Source organism: Nerophis lumbriciformis, linkage group LG30, assembly GCF_033978685.3.
Source record: "Nerophis lumbriciformis linkage group LG30, RoL_Nlum_v2.1, whole genome shotgun sequence".
Taxonomy (NCBI): domain Eukaryota; kingdom Metazoa; phylum Chordata; class Actinopteri; order Syngnathiformes; family Syngnathidae; genus Nerophis; species Nerophis lumbriciformis.
In genome coordinates, this window is record NC_084577.2 from 16,807,678 (window position 1) to 16,822,658 (window position 14,981).

Genomic DNA, 14,981 nt, shown 5'->3' on the forward strand with positions numbered 1-14,981 from the left:
GTTGTGGCGTCTTACTTTGTTCAGCGATCTTTAAATGCACTGTAAACACACTTCTGTCTCATATTCCTCTGCATATAGAACAATCACTCTGTTCTAAGGCCCCATTTACACTAAGCCAGCTAAGGTTATCCAGGGTAAATCCCACCTAACTATGCAGTTGCAACCCTAAACTAACACCCTCCCCGGATTGTTAATAATCAAATGTAAACAATCAAATGCAGATACTTTTTCTTATGCCTTCTGATCTCTCTCTCTCTCTCTCTCTCTCTCTCTCTCTCTCTCTCTCTCTCTCTCTCTCTCTCTCTCTCTCTCTCTCTCTCTCTCTCTCTCTCTCTCTCTCTGCCCACTACTTGCTGTCCATATCCTACCAATTAAATAATGTAAATAATTCAATGTGATGATCTTGTGTGATGACTGTATTATGATGATAGTATATATCTGATAGTATATATCTGTATCATGAATCAATTTAAGTGGAAACCTACTTAAACAAGTTGAAAAACGTATTCGGGTGTTACCATTTAGTGGTCAATTGTACGGAATATGTACTTCACTGTGCAACCTACTAATAAAAGTCTCAATCAATCAATCAATCAATCCTTGTCCACACACACACAATGGTCGTTTAAGACCCCCTCCCCCCTAACCCCCTTCGTCCGCCGGCGCAACGTCATAGTCACCTCCAGTGTTGCTTTGTGTGCAAGTTTTTAAATTAAATTCAACTTCTCTGAACAATATCCAGTGTTGTGGTATTTCAATTAACTGGAATCCAGTGTGTTGTGGGGCCCTATTTTAGTGAATCACACCTGAGCCATCATAAAGTAATCAAATCTTTATTAGACACGTAAACAATGTGATAAAGAACATTTTACAACAATCAATCTAGGGATCTAGATATCTGGTCAGGACACTCCTCACTCTTTTACCTTCACCTTCATTGTCCATTAGTTTTTGGTGACTTTATATACTCTGGACCCAGACGTTGAGTCCGCGACATACATGGCAGACAATAACTGATACAATCTGCTTTGCCAGTCCAAAAGCATTCGCCGTTTTCCGTAGTTAGTCTTCCCTCGACGGCCAGGTAATACAAAGCACACGCTACCTTTTTTTAATCACATCCACGGTAGCTCGCATTTTGGTTGACTCTCCTTCGAGAAATGGACTGAGTTTTTCGGTAAGTAGAATCACAACTGACCTGGACATTGGAAAGTTCTCTTGCCGTCTGAGAAGTGTTGTATCCCAAATAACTGCAATCGCTTTCTCTTAAGGTATTCATGTGTGATTTCCACAAGCGTCTGTACATGTAGAAGAATGAGAAACACGGGCATGTCTGGATGACTCGCCTTCATATTTCCAGTGGTTAGCTCTGAGTTACGAAACCGCTTTATTATGAAGCTGGCTGTGGCGTATTCTTTCTGACGTCATTTCCGGTGTGGGGCGCGGCCTTTCTAGCGTCACTTCCTCTCCGAACTCAAGTTTGTAAACGATCGATGAGTCCATACAAAGCTAAGAGCCGGAGATTCAGGAATCTACACGGCGCACTTACCCGTGAAAAAAATGTCAGAGGAGGGGAACCTTAAACGTTGGTTTAGTTTGGCTGAAACGGGGCTTAAGCTAAATAATTATTCGTTTAAGGGGTTATCCGGCTTAGTGTAGACATAGCCTAAGAGAGCAGAGAGTGTAGGTTCAATGTGCACAATTGAATAGCTTAGTTGCTCAGACAGCAATGTGTTTGTTTAAGTTTAGATTGGGGTATGACGTTTCTTAATGGGTAAAGACGTTAATGGCTCTTGTTTTCATGTTAGCATTTACGCTAGCGAGCTGTCGCCAGTCGAGCCGTCATCATCACAGTTATTTGATTATTTTCATTTAAAAGGGTATACTTTCGGGAGTTTTACAACGGTTATCATTAATGCTGTTTATTGTTACAACCCTATTGTGGATATTATTCTTTCTCCTATTTATTTATCTATTATTATAATATATTATAATATATTCCATCCATCCAGCCATCCATTTTCTACCGCTTGTCCATTTTTGGGGTCGCGGGGGGTCGCTGGAGCCTATCTCAACTGCATTCGGGCGGAAGGCGGGGTACACCCTGGACAAGTCGTCACCTCATCACAGGGCCGTTGTAATATATTATTAATAATTATTAATAATTATTATATAATTATTAATCCATTGCTATTCTTTATAAAGTAAGACACACGCTGAATAAGAAATGTCTGCATATGTTATATTATTCTTTTATTTTTCCATATTTAACATATTGTGCTGAAGTTTGGGGAAATGTTTATAGAATAAACATAGACCCAATAATTAAACTTCAAAAAAGGGTAATTAGAATAATACACAAAGTGTGCTACTATGAACATACCAATCCATTATTTATACGTTCTAATGTGTTAAGATTTTCAGATATTGTGTTTTTAAAAACAATGGAAATTATGTTTCGAGTAAAGAACAACAGCCTTCCAGCTTGTATTCTTAGGTTATTTCAATTAAGAGGAGAAAACTATAATTTACAGGGGATATTGATTTTTGAAATAGGTAAAGTAAGAACGAATATAAAATACAAATGTATTTCAGTTTTAGGAGTTAAATGGTGGAACAAGCTCAGTGATGAGCTAAAGACATGTAGTTCTTTGTTAAGGTTTAAGAAAACCTTGAAAGGTGAAATAATTGAAAATTATAAAATATAGTAACAATTACTTACATCCCATTGATTTTATTTTTTAACGTTGATGTTCCAGGCAATCTAATTTTCAGTGAATGTATAGGATAGGCAAATATAATCTTTGGCTACAGCCTATTCCCTTTTTGGTCATTCTTTTTTCTTTTCTTTTCTTTTTGTGTGTAAATGTGTATGATTGTTAAATATGTATAATCTGAACTGTTAAACAGGTCACACAAAATGGTTGATGGTTGATTACATGACCGAAATAAACTTATTTCACTATATCTGATTTTCTTCTTTGTTGACGTGTTTGTTTCACTACTTTACATTCAAGATAGGTAAGCTGTTGGCATGGCTTCTCATTTCCTGCTGTGTTTTGCTCCGTGTAGTTCTGCATTTTAGAACCGTCTATTACTTAATTTGACACACTTAAATAATCGACATTTGGACGTTTGTCCATCAATTCAAAATGGTCCACGTCTATTAATCGCGACACATCTGAGAATTTCCTCACCCCCACTTGATGTCACAGACATCAAGGAACGAGATAACATTTAGAATTTGTGTCATCTCAGCTACAAAGGAATTAAAGGCTGCACTCACAAAGACTTGATGCCGTCAAAGTCATCAACATGGTTTATCGCAACAAGGGCTGCAACTATTACTTTGGTAAATTGTTTATTTTTGATTAGAAAAAAAGCTTTGATTCATATTCTGTTGCTTTGATTAATCGTTAAGAGTAACTACAAACATTTATTAAATTCGGACCTGATGGGGTGCCCAGGACATCGTTTTGCTACAGCATGCTTTTTAACATCCTCCGTGTCTTTACTGGACCAATTTGAGAGCTAGTGCCACTTGGCACATCTGCATGTCATCATAACAGCTGCTTTTAGTAATACGCTTTAATGCAAAAACATGACATTTATTAAGAAGCACAATGTGGAGCAGCATAATTGACACACTGACAATCCCTCAGCTGCTACTAATATAAAAAGCAAGAGGAGCAATAACATTGACACATTCAAAATAGGGTTGCGGGGTATAGAATATATAAATGATAAACATTTGGCCGACGATAGAGCTTTTAATACTATCATTACATCGTGATAATGCATGATGACTCATTCTATCTGTGTCCCGCAAATTTGACAGCGACAAGCGAACAAACCCGTCCTCAACGCAGTGTGGCATTCTTGCTCACGGCTAATGTCCCTCCACAGTGCAAAGTCACTCCTAAGTCAACATTTCCCGCCTGCAAGGCACCAAATAAACTAAGTTTCTTACAAGTATCATCCCTGAGGACGAGGAATGGCTAAACATGCTACACTACACACAAAAGGAGGACGTGCTAACCCCAAGCTACACCTCTTGAATTTAAATGAACAAAGGTGGGCAGATGGATACAAATATCAACACTTAATGATACCAGGTAGTACAGTATAAAGTCGAGGCCACACTGGTTAGATCCGTATCCAAATCGGTGATTCTCAAACTATGGTACGCAGGCTCAATCTAGTGGTACGCCAAAGAATCACTTGATTAAAGTATAGTTTTAATTTCCTATATTCAAACACAGTGTTACTGTTCAAACTGTGTGTGATGTTACATTGGCCGAAAATATTGAGTATACTTGTTGAATACTTGTTTTTTTATGAGTATGTAGGCCTACTACGCTACTGGAATTTGATGTTGGTCATTATGGTGGTACTTGGAGAGCCAAGTGTTTTCTGAGGTGGTACTTGATGAAAAATGTTTGAGAACCACTCATTTAAATCATAGCCAATAGTAGGAAATAATAACCAAAGACGATGAGGTGGCGACTTGTGCAGGGTGTACCCCGCCTTCCGCCCAATTGTAGCTGAGATAGGCTCCAGCACCCCCCGCGACCCCAAAAGGGAATAAGCGGTAGAAAATGGATGGATGGATGGATGGATGGAATTGACATATTAACGCTGCCATCATGTGATTTTGTCTGATTATAATTGTGATCAAAAATGGAATCATTCAGTGCTCTATTGTATCAGTATTGGTATGACCTGCATTGCCCCTGTAACTACTTGGTGTTGGATCGATACACACATTTGTAGCATTGCCCACAACTAATGTAAAGTAGCCGAACAACAGAAGATAAAGTGCTCACACATTTTAGCAAAAGTGCAGATATAAACATGTTTCAACAGAAAATAACCAGATATGATTATAAGACTTTTACTGGTGGAATATGCTTGCCTGGCAAATATGTACTGTACCGTGGTCAAAAGTTTAATTTTACCTTTTTATTGTATTTCTTTCAGAACATTTGGCTCAAATCCAGATTTGATTCAAACAAGCATTTCAGTTTAAATGATAACTTTATTTCTAAAATACAATTTTTTGAGTGTCAAGTGCATTGCTAATGTTTGCTGATTGTATAGAGCCTGGTCTGACTGTATAGGCCCGGAGCTGGAATAGCTTTCCGTGTTGCTGTATAACAAGCATGTGATGTGCATGTGCAACAGGAAGTGGCGGAAAGTTGTTGGTTTCTCGTTGAGCACCCTTGCATAGCGGAAAGAGTTCCTGTGCATGCTCAAACTTGATCGTCTGTCTGAGGTCACTGTCTTTTTTACCCATCTTACCATCAGTAACTCCACAAGGAGTGCTTGTTTGCCAATGATAGCTACTTTTGAGGACTAAAACGTACATTCACAGTCAAAATGCTTAAATAACTACAGTTTTGACAATTTTTACATTGCTACCTTTTTTCCAGGTTACTTTTTTATTGTTTCTTTTGGTCATTAAGTGACTATTTTACGGGTATACCTACCTTCCTTGTTGCAATAGTTTTTAATCTGTGGAGCTGGAACTCGCTATGTAAACACATTCCTTATGAAGGTGGAGACTTTCCCCGGAGGAACTCCACTCATAATGTCGCTTTCTGGACATTTGCACTCTGCAGGAAGTAGCCCCGTTTGGCCGACATGTACTCTTTGTAAAGCAGTTAGATAAGCATGAACGTAAGCATCCTAGGAGTTGTTCCAAATATTGCTCGTAATCAAAACTGATTTGGACTAGTCCAGGGTCAGCGAAGAGATATTTGTAGCAAATATGAGCCTGAATAAAATGTTACTAAGTGATTGTAGAACATTGTGTTTTGTTTATTTTATTGTGCTCTTTTTGTTTTTAATTTTTTTAATTTTTAATTTTATTGAGCATCTCTGTGAACCGAATTCTGTGGGAGCTGCACCTTTTAAATGGGATATGCACTTTAAAAAATATATTGCCTGCCATTTACAATCCCTATGTAAGACAAGAACACATATGTTTTTCTTTTTAATGCATTCTAAGTTGTAAAATATGGCAAGTACAAGGTGGCTAACAATGCAGCTAATGGGAGTAGACTATTCCACCCCTAAAACCCTCTAAAAAACCGCCGTCAATATTTAATTTACTTGTCATAACCGGAATATTAACCAAGTATCAGCAATATTGTTATTATAAGTGCTAACGCTGACAAATTATTTTTAGTGGAGCATTGATCAAACAGAGCTAACTAGCTTATGCTCCTACAGTACATTGACATATTGAGCTGGCGAGCTTCTGCTGCTGGTGCATTGCTTCTGAGCTAGTGAAAGTTAATTCTAGATTATAAATAAATATTTGAACAATAACTGCTTTTAATGACGGTCGAATAATTTTTTTTGTAAGAATACAGAATGAGTGCAAGTGCTGTTGGAGCATTTGCATTCAGAGGAGAGGAGCTACACTTCCATGTCTAGATACCAGTTTCACGCATTAATAACACAAAATGTGTGTGTTTGGGGGGGGGGGGGATGTTAAAGACTTGGTAACAGACAACGAAGACGACTATTTTTGGACAAATGAGGGTTCACAACTTTTATTTTTTTGAAGCTGAATATACGGAGGATGAACTGCTGGTTATAGAAGTGAGTACGAAAAAAGGCTGAAACGTTGGAGCAGATGGAAGCCAAGAGAGTGAGGTCGGCGTGACTTGGACAGGGTGTAAATGTGGAATTTTGAGCCAAGCTATGCCGAAATTTATAGTGTGCATACCCAAATCAACTAAAAATGTCCCCGGCCAGCTTGGCCAAAGGGATAACTGTCCAACCTGTCATGGCTTTGGACCTGGTATTTCTATAAAGTAGTCTTTACCTTTTTCATTTCTGATCACTATTTTCCCGCTTGTGGCTCATCGATAAATAGTGAAAGCAGCCACATTTTCCTAACGCTACGGAACGGCCCGAGGGTCAAAAAGGAGTCAGGATGCATGCACGTAAAACAAAATTTGTGACGTTAAAGGAACTTGTAGTTAACTATTATTATTGCTTTGACAGACATAATATAAATAATTAGTTTTCTGCCCTCAAAATCCTCCTGTGTCCAAGGAATTATTCCCTGCGTTTGTAAACGTTAACAAAAAAAAAAGATATTGAGGAAAACATTTTTTTTTACCTAATCACTCTAGTATTGATCATATACTGATACTACCCTTGGTATCGACTAGAGCTGGGGGAAGTAATAGCAATTCGGACATGGACGATTATTAAATCGATTAGTAAACGTCAATAATTGATAATCAATTTATTTGTTGTTAATAAAGTAATTCAGAATGTTGTAAAATTTGGTTGACCTTTGGTTGAGCCACCTCACCATGAGACCCGACCAGTTCCTTAATTATAGGGCATCTATTTCCATTAATTTAATATGGGAATTATTTTAACTGTTTCTTATTACAAATGCACTGTTTTTAAAAGTTGCAAGTTTTAAACGCTTATTTAGTGAAACAAAAAGAAATGTAAACTATATTAAACTAAACTAAACTAAATGATAATATAAATACGTTTAATAAAGTCAAATACAAATAAGGCAACAAGAGAAGTATCCTACACTTCTCTTTTGTAAAGTAAATCTGAACAGCCGACATGGGCATCTACATCAACTATATGATTTGCCTGAGAAGCTGGACAGGACATAAAAAAAAAAAAAAAAAAAAAAAAAAAAAAAAAAAAAGATGTATCAATAATCGATTTTAATTGAATCGTAGCTACTGAATCGTAATCGAATCGTGAGGTGCCCAAAGATTCCCACCTCTAGTATCGACAACCAATTTATGGATCAATTCGCCCTCCTTTAACCAGTTACACACCAAGGGTTGTTATATTATCCTCTCTTAAGAATCTTATGTATTTACTTGTTAATTTCCTGTTAATATCTGCTAGGAGTGTAAAAAAAAAAATTTTTTTTGAATGAATCGGGATTCTTATTTGTAAAGATTCTTAATCAATTAAAAAAAATTAAAATCGATTTAAAAAATATATACTTATATTTTAGATTTGTTTTAATTTTTCAAATCTGTTCCGTCCAGCCACTTTGTTTGCGTAGAAATGTATTAAACAAAAAGTATTTTTGAAATGTATCAGTGCTGTTTATCTATTTCATGGAGGAATGTTGTTAATCATAGAACAGTGTTGGTAAAGTATTGATTTTGAATCGAGAATTGTTTTGATTCGACAATCGATTCTGAATCGAATTGTTAGCCCCAAGAATTGAATCTAATCATGTGGTGCCCAAAGATTCACAGCGCTAATATCAGCTTACTTTCTGCGAAACGTATTTCGAACTACACTTCTTAAACTTTACGAGGCACTTATTTCCTGTTGTTTAAAGCTAGCTCAGCCTGCTCTTGGCTTGCTCTCGTGTGCAACATGTTCAGCCTAATTTTACAGTGATCATGGTACTTGATATGATACTTAAGATACTAAGAAATGCAGTTTATTTGCATGCTAATGCGTATGGAGACACATAATAAAGACGGTTGTCAGCCACGGGACTAAAAATAAAATACAGGCAGAGGTAATCTGTGTTTGGGATCCGCGTTAAAAAAGAATAAATCGGCATTAGCAATCACATATATCTTTTCGCAAAAATCGGCTGATACTGATCGGGATCGGCACATCTCTAACATTAACTATAATTATAATCACTGGAAATTGTCATACTGTTTCATCCCGACTCAAAGCCTATCATTGTCCATATTAGATACATTTTAGCAAACCACTGTTGAGTAGTATAATCTAACAGTAGCAGAAGCACATATTGCACTATAAAATAATGATGACTTAGTCACTACTGCACAATAGACCACTGAATACAGCTCATTTGCATATTGCCATCGCTCCAGGGTGAGGAAAAACTGGCCGAGTCACAAAAGAGAGGTTCTGCACCATCTCTCATGTCGCTGTTCACTTTCCCTGAACAAAAAAAAAAGACTTATTACACAATCTTTAGCTATACTGCTTTCATTGTGTGTCCACATGACATATATAACAATGCACTTGTTATGCAAGGTTTGCTAGTTCCCCTTTTAAAGGGAAACTGCACTTTTTGGGGGGAATTTTGCCTATTATTCACAATCCTTATGTAAAGCACACATTTTTTTTTCTTTTCTCTCCAACTAGTAAATACACACTAGTAAAAGTCAGCTAATACTGGAGCCAATGAGAGTCGCTCTATTCTGTCTATAAAGTGCTCTAAAAACATCCATAAGCCTCCATCACTGTTTTATATACATACTATAGGTATGTCCTAACAGGCACATTCATAATAACATGTAATATTTGCATATTTTGCTCATTTCAAACATACGTCACTTTTTCCTTCAACAACTCTTACTCATGCAGACTTCATGAGAGCCAACAACTATAACTTTAGGACAAATGACGATTCAGAGATTTCAGAACCTTTATATTTTTGAGCCTCAATATAAGGACAATGATACAAGTTTTAGAAGCTGGTTGCAAAACAGATCCAGCTGTAGTTAAAACACTTAGCATCATGTAGCAGTATTGCTAAGGGCTAAACAAGAAATACAAAGTAGAAACCTCATAAAACAATCACTTACTGTACAATGTTTGCTCTCACTAGGATGCCGACTGATGGGATGTTCATATCTTCCCATTTAGATGCAGAATCCATCATAATCCTCATGAAAGTTTAAAAACAAAGGTGGCCGTTAACAAGGGGTTTTGTTGTGTTTTTCTCGTCATCGCCGGGCCTATGTTTACCAACTTCTCGCTTTATTACCTGCGCTGCTAAAGATAGTTTGTCTACGTTAGCGAACGTGTTAACAATATTGCTAATACTTTGTCAATATTCAGGTCACAAGATGTAAATGGAGTATTGTTGGCGTTTTTTGGGGGGGTAGACTACTACCGTTAGCTGCATTGTCAGCCACCTCATATGTGCTGTATTTTACGACTTATAATGCAAGACAAAAACATATATGTGCTTGTCTTACATAGGGATTGTGAAATATAGGCAGAATTTTAGAAAATGTGCAGTTACCCTTTTAAGTGTTTTTTTTTTCATATAAAAAATAGGTCAGAACTCGGTAGAAATATATTTACCAACAGCTGTCATTTGTGACTAAAGTGTTAAAAGCTAATTGGTCTCTCAGTGTTGCAAATATTGCCCAGACGTGTTAACAATTTACATGTCAACCGTCACATCAGTCGTGTTGATAAAAGGTAAAGATGAAAGCAACTTGTGTGAAATAATTGCGGTGAATAATTCATCGCATTCCCTTCTAGTTTTTCACCGTTGTACAGTCTGACTCTGCTATGTATAACGTACGCTTGTGGTGAGTCGGTGTGGATTTCATTTCTTTGAGAGTTGACCAGATTACCTTTACACAATGAATTACCCCCTTGTGTATGCAAACATGTGTTTCGTCACGTATTTGGCAGCAATGTATGTGCATTTTTGTTGACATACTGTATACAGTAAATGGCTTTAATCTGATGCGGGCCCATGTTCGACCTGGGGTGACATCTTTGGGACCGGCAAAGTCATAGAATGACTAATGCACTTGCTTTTCCCTAATTATATGTGATAAGACAACTGAATAGAAAGACAAATTAAAAACCCACGGTATGCTCGCGAACACAAGTACATTTGCGCTCATAGTACATTGCATACCATCACTCCAGAAGTGCACAATACAGACATCGAAGGACAATTAAAAATGTGTGACAATTACTTACATTTTACAGAAAAAATTTAAGTAAATGTTGACAGTGGAATAGTAAATCATCGCTAGTAATTGAGATGCCCATAAAGATGTCAATTTTTTTTTTACATCATATCGATAAATATCAATATAGTAAAAATATATATCACATTATATTATTTGGTATGTAAATTTAGACCTCAAATGTTTACTTTTTAAGGTCAAGGCAAGTGTTGCCTTAAAGGAGGGCTCATATTTTAGGGCACCAAGTCAAGTTAGAAGGGCACCAAGGATATATATATATATATATATATATATATATATATATATATATATATATATATATATATATATAAATAGATTAAAAAATAGTGTTCATGTATGAGATCTAGGGATGCCAATTATGGCCAAAGTAATAATTAAGATTATTGTTATCAATATTGAAATCATGATTACTGATTGTTAGGTAAAGCAGTGTTGGGGTGTGAGCGTAATACCATCATGTCATTTGTAATGTCTAATAAAAAGACTATAGATAAACGTTATCCATATATTTACAGACAAATATTAGTTTTTTTTATTCTTTAATAACATCTTAGCCTTTATCTCTATTTTTACATTTTGATAGCAAGAGTTTTTATTTTTTTTAAATTTATTTTTAAGTGATGTACATTTATATGTAGATGTAGATGCTGTATTGGGACAGATCCATTAAGAGTTTGAGCAGAACTATGTCTTATAGGAATTAACTATACACAATAAAACATTAGCAAAATGATGTGTCACATGAATTATTTTTTAAATAACACCTTAGTGACATGAAAAAAAACACAATTAATGTAAAAAAAACCTTGTGTTTACTTTTTGATATCAAAATAAATCACAGAGCAGTTTGGCTAATGAGGTTGACGTCTAATAAACAAGCTTTGTTCTTGTCCAATGCCTCCGTAGTGTTTCAGTACAACAGTTTGGCCAACAAAAAAACCTGGAGTGATCCCTCTCAAATCGAATAAACAATCTTCACAGCCTGGGTTCAATTCGATGAGATGACAAAACATTTTAGCCAGTATTGATGTTATTTGAACACTGATACAGTTTGCAGTTAAATAAAGGAGGAGTGAACATCCCAGTAAACAAAGTAAAGACTTTATAAACAACTTGTGACAACATTCACGACACATCACCTGCTGCAAAACATCAAATAGTTTTCTCCTTCGCTGTATACTTTTAGTGTGGGGACAAGTGCGTCTGTCTCCAATATTGTCCACACCTGTCTCCATCTAAACACAGCAGTGCGCTCTTAAACGCACGCCGGGAAGTGAGGGAAAATGACGTTAAACCAAGTGCTTGGCTCTGTTTACTGCGACGGGAAATCTCAGCAGCAAAGTCCGTGTCGTTAGTCCGCCAATTACTGTATTAGATTCAGCTCCAATAAATAATAATAACACGCTATTGTGCGCTCACGGCGAAGGAAGCTAACAAGCTAATCGGGGAAAAGGCTGCGGAATCCGAGCATATTGGACAAGAAGATAATTATTCAGATTTACCCTGTATTCAACTTGATTCTAAATGATTTAATAATCGAGATTGCAATAACTGAGGGTTATGAGGGTTTATGTTTGGTTAAAGAACAATTATAAATAGACAATAGAAATTAAAAATGTGTAATGAGTGACTTAGTTAAGCCAAAATATGTTGCAGGTACACGAACAGGCTGGAGCTCATGGTCTGTTGCATCACATCTCGTATGAGAGGCACTGCTGACCACTTCTTCTTTGGTGGTTATCTGACCTCTGTTCTATTTCTAATACAAACAACGTACCTTTCAATTTCATTGTCTGTGATTTCACTTGAGAAACAACATCAAGTTACCCAGTTGTAACATCAAACATGTTCACTTGCATTTTTAAATAGCCAGTTCTTGACTATGATCATCACTACACTAGAGCAATGGTTCTCAAACGTTTTTCATCAAGTACCCATCCATCCATTTTCTACCGCTTTGCTCTCCGACTACCACCATAATGACCGACATTAAAATACTGTAGCGTCGCAGGACTAAGTATTCATTAAAAACAAGGCAGCAGTTTTATTTAACAAGTATATTTAATATTGTTGGCTGCTGTAACATTACATGCAGTTTAAACAGTAACACTGTGTTTGAATATAGGAAAATGAAACACTGTACTTTCGTCAAGTGATTCTTTGACCTACCACTAGATGGAGCCCGCGTACCTCTAATGGTGCACATACCACAGTTTGAGAATCACTGCGCTAGAGCATACTTTTAATTATAAAAATTACGCTTTGACCCTTAACTGGAAGGAGTGTATCTTCCTGAATTAGCGAGTATGTCTCTTACACACATGCTACGAGCTATGTTGTTAAGTTTTAGCTAGCGCAGGTAGTAACTTATCTTCAGCCGCTAGCTACCAATGATACCGTGCTTTAAGCTTTACCATTGAATAAACGATTCCTTGTGGCAAAGAAAGATCCTTGATTATCTTTTGTAATGGAGATACTCTGGAAATCGTTTCACCCTTAATGTCTATATTCAGGGAGACCAATTTACACCAACAGTACAGTGTCTACATCATTGTAATCAAACAATTAAGAAATATCTTAGCTCTTTATTAGAGGTTTTATAGCCTCTTTGAGAATTTTGGGATCCATGTCAAGGACCATAACATAAAATTGATCCCTGTATTTGTTGTTTTTCCTTTCACAGACGGGGTTTAAATCCACCCAACAGAGTCAAGTCCATCTCCATGACAACCTTCACACAACAAGAAATAGAGTTTCTTCAGAGACACGGTAATGAGGTAGGTGCAGGTACTGAATATTGTAAATAAAAGTTGTCAGCTTCCCACTTTATGTGTTAGTTTTTTCAATTGGCATGGCCCTTAAATGAGCACTTAAATACAAATATTGTGATCTGATAATTATTACTTTGATAGAAAACAAGCTAGTATCTACTAAAAAATTGCTGTGTGTACATCCTGTCTGGTTTGCATTGGACAAAAACAACAGAGGTTTTAGTTATATGTTGTTAAGTGTTGTATGTGCATACAAATGTTTTTAATTAGTTTTTCCTCTAAGGTTATAATTGTCCTCTTTCGTTGAGAAGAGTTGTTGCATATTCTTGGGTAGCAGGTTATAGTTTGCTTTGTGCATAATTTTAGCTGTTTGAAAATCTACCAAATCGTTTAATTTCAATATTTTTGATTCAATAAATAAAGGGTTTGTATGTTCTCTATATCCAACAATATGTATCAGTCTAACTGATCTTTTTTGTAACACGGTTAGTGAACGAAGTGCACATTTGTAGTTGTTTCCCCATATTTCTGCACGATAACTCAGATATGGTAACACTAGTGAGCAGTAGAGAATATGAAGTGATTTTTAGTCCAGAACATATTTTGCTTTGTTCATTATTAAAATATTTCTTGCCACCGTGCGTTGCATATTTTTTTATGAGATTTCCAGTTTTATCATCTATTATTACACCCAAAAATCTGGTTTCTTTTACCCTTTCAATGTCTACTCCGTCTATTTGTGTTTGTCTTTTCTACTGTTACCAAATAGCATTATTTTAGATTTACTGAGATTCAAAGATAGTCTGTTTTTGTCAAACCATCTTTTCAATTGATTAATTTATTCTGTTATTTGTATTAGCTTCTGTGTGTTCTCTTCTGAACAAAAAGCAGTCGTGTCGTCTACAAACAATACTAACTTTAGGTCCTTTGTAACTTTACAAATGTCGTTTATACAAAGATTAAACAATTGTGGTCCTGGTATTGATCCCTGGGGTACACCACAAGATATATCTAGTTGTGTTGACATATTTTCACCTAACTTCACGTATTGCTTCTATATTTGGTTAGTGCTTATTTTTATAATCAGTCTTGCCTAAACCTAAGGTTTCTGTGATAAATACTTAAAAACACATGGTTTCCTATCATTTGACAAAGTTGTTAAACTGTAAGTAGGTTAGAAGTAAATATTGAATATGATTATGATCAAGAGTAAGATTAATAATTCAGTGGTAATATTTGAGTGGGTCCCGGCCCCCTCTGTAGTGGAAAAGTTGGGCTCCAAGGTCAAGAAGGTTAAGAACCCCTGCTTTAAAAAATGTTCGCGATGTTCTAGTGAGTTTCGTATGGTATTGCAGATTGAATAGTGAGTTGCCCTGTGATTGCGAGCTCTAATAACCTCAGAATTAAATCCAACGGCAGTAATACAGTTAGGCTGTAGAAAAGGGTTAACACATTGACTTGTACAGTATAAATT

General features: G+C 36.2%; 1 protein-coding gene across 5 annotated transcripts in view; it reads left to right on the forward strand.

Annotated features, from left to right (window-relative positions):
• agfg1a (ArfGAP with FG repeats 1a) overlaps positions 1 to 14,981 on the forward strand; it is a 52,155-nt gene that overhangs the window by 11,182 nt on the left and 25,992 nt on the right. For all 5 annotated transcript variants that reach the window (XM_061925670.2, XM_061925669.2, XM_061925671.2 and 2 more), the window contains one exon: positions 13,420 to 13,513. In XM_061925670.2, the coding sequence (XP_061781654.1) occupies positions 13,420 to 13,513 (94 nt within the window). The remainder of the gene's footprint in view (positions 1 to 13,419; positions 13,514 to 14,981) is intronic.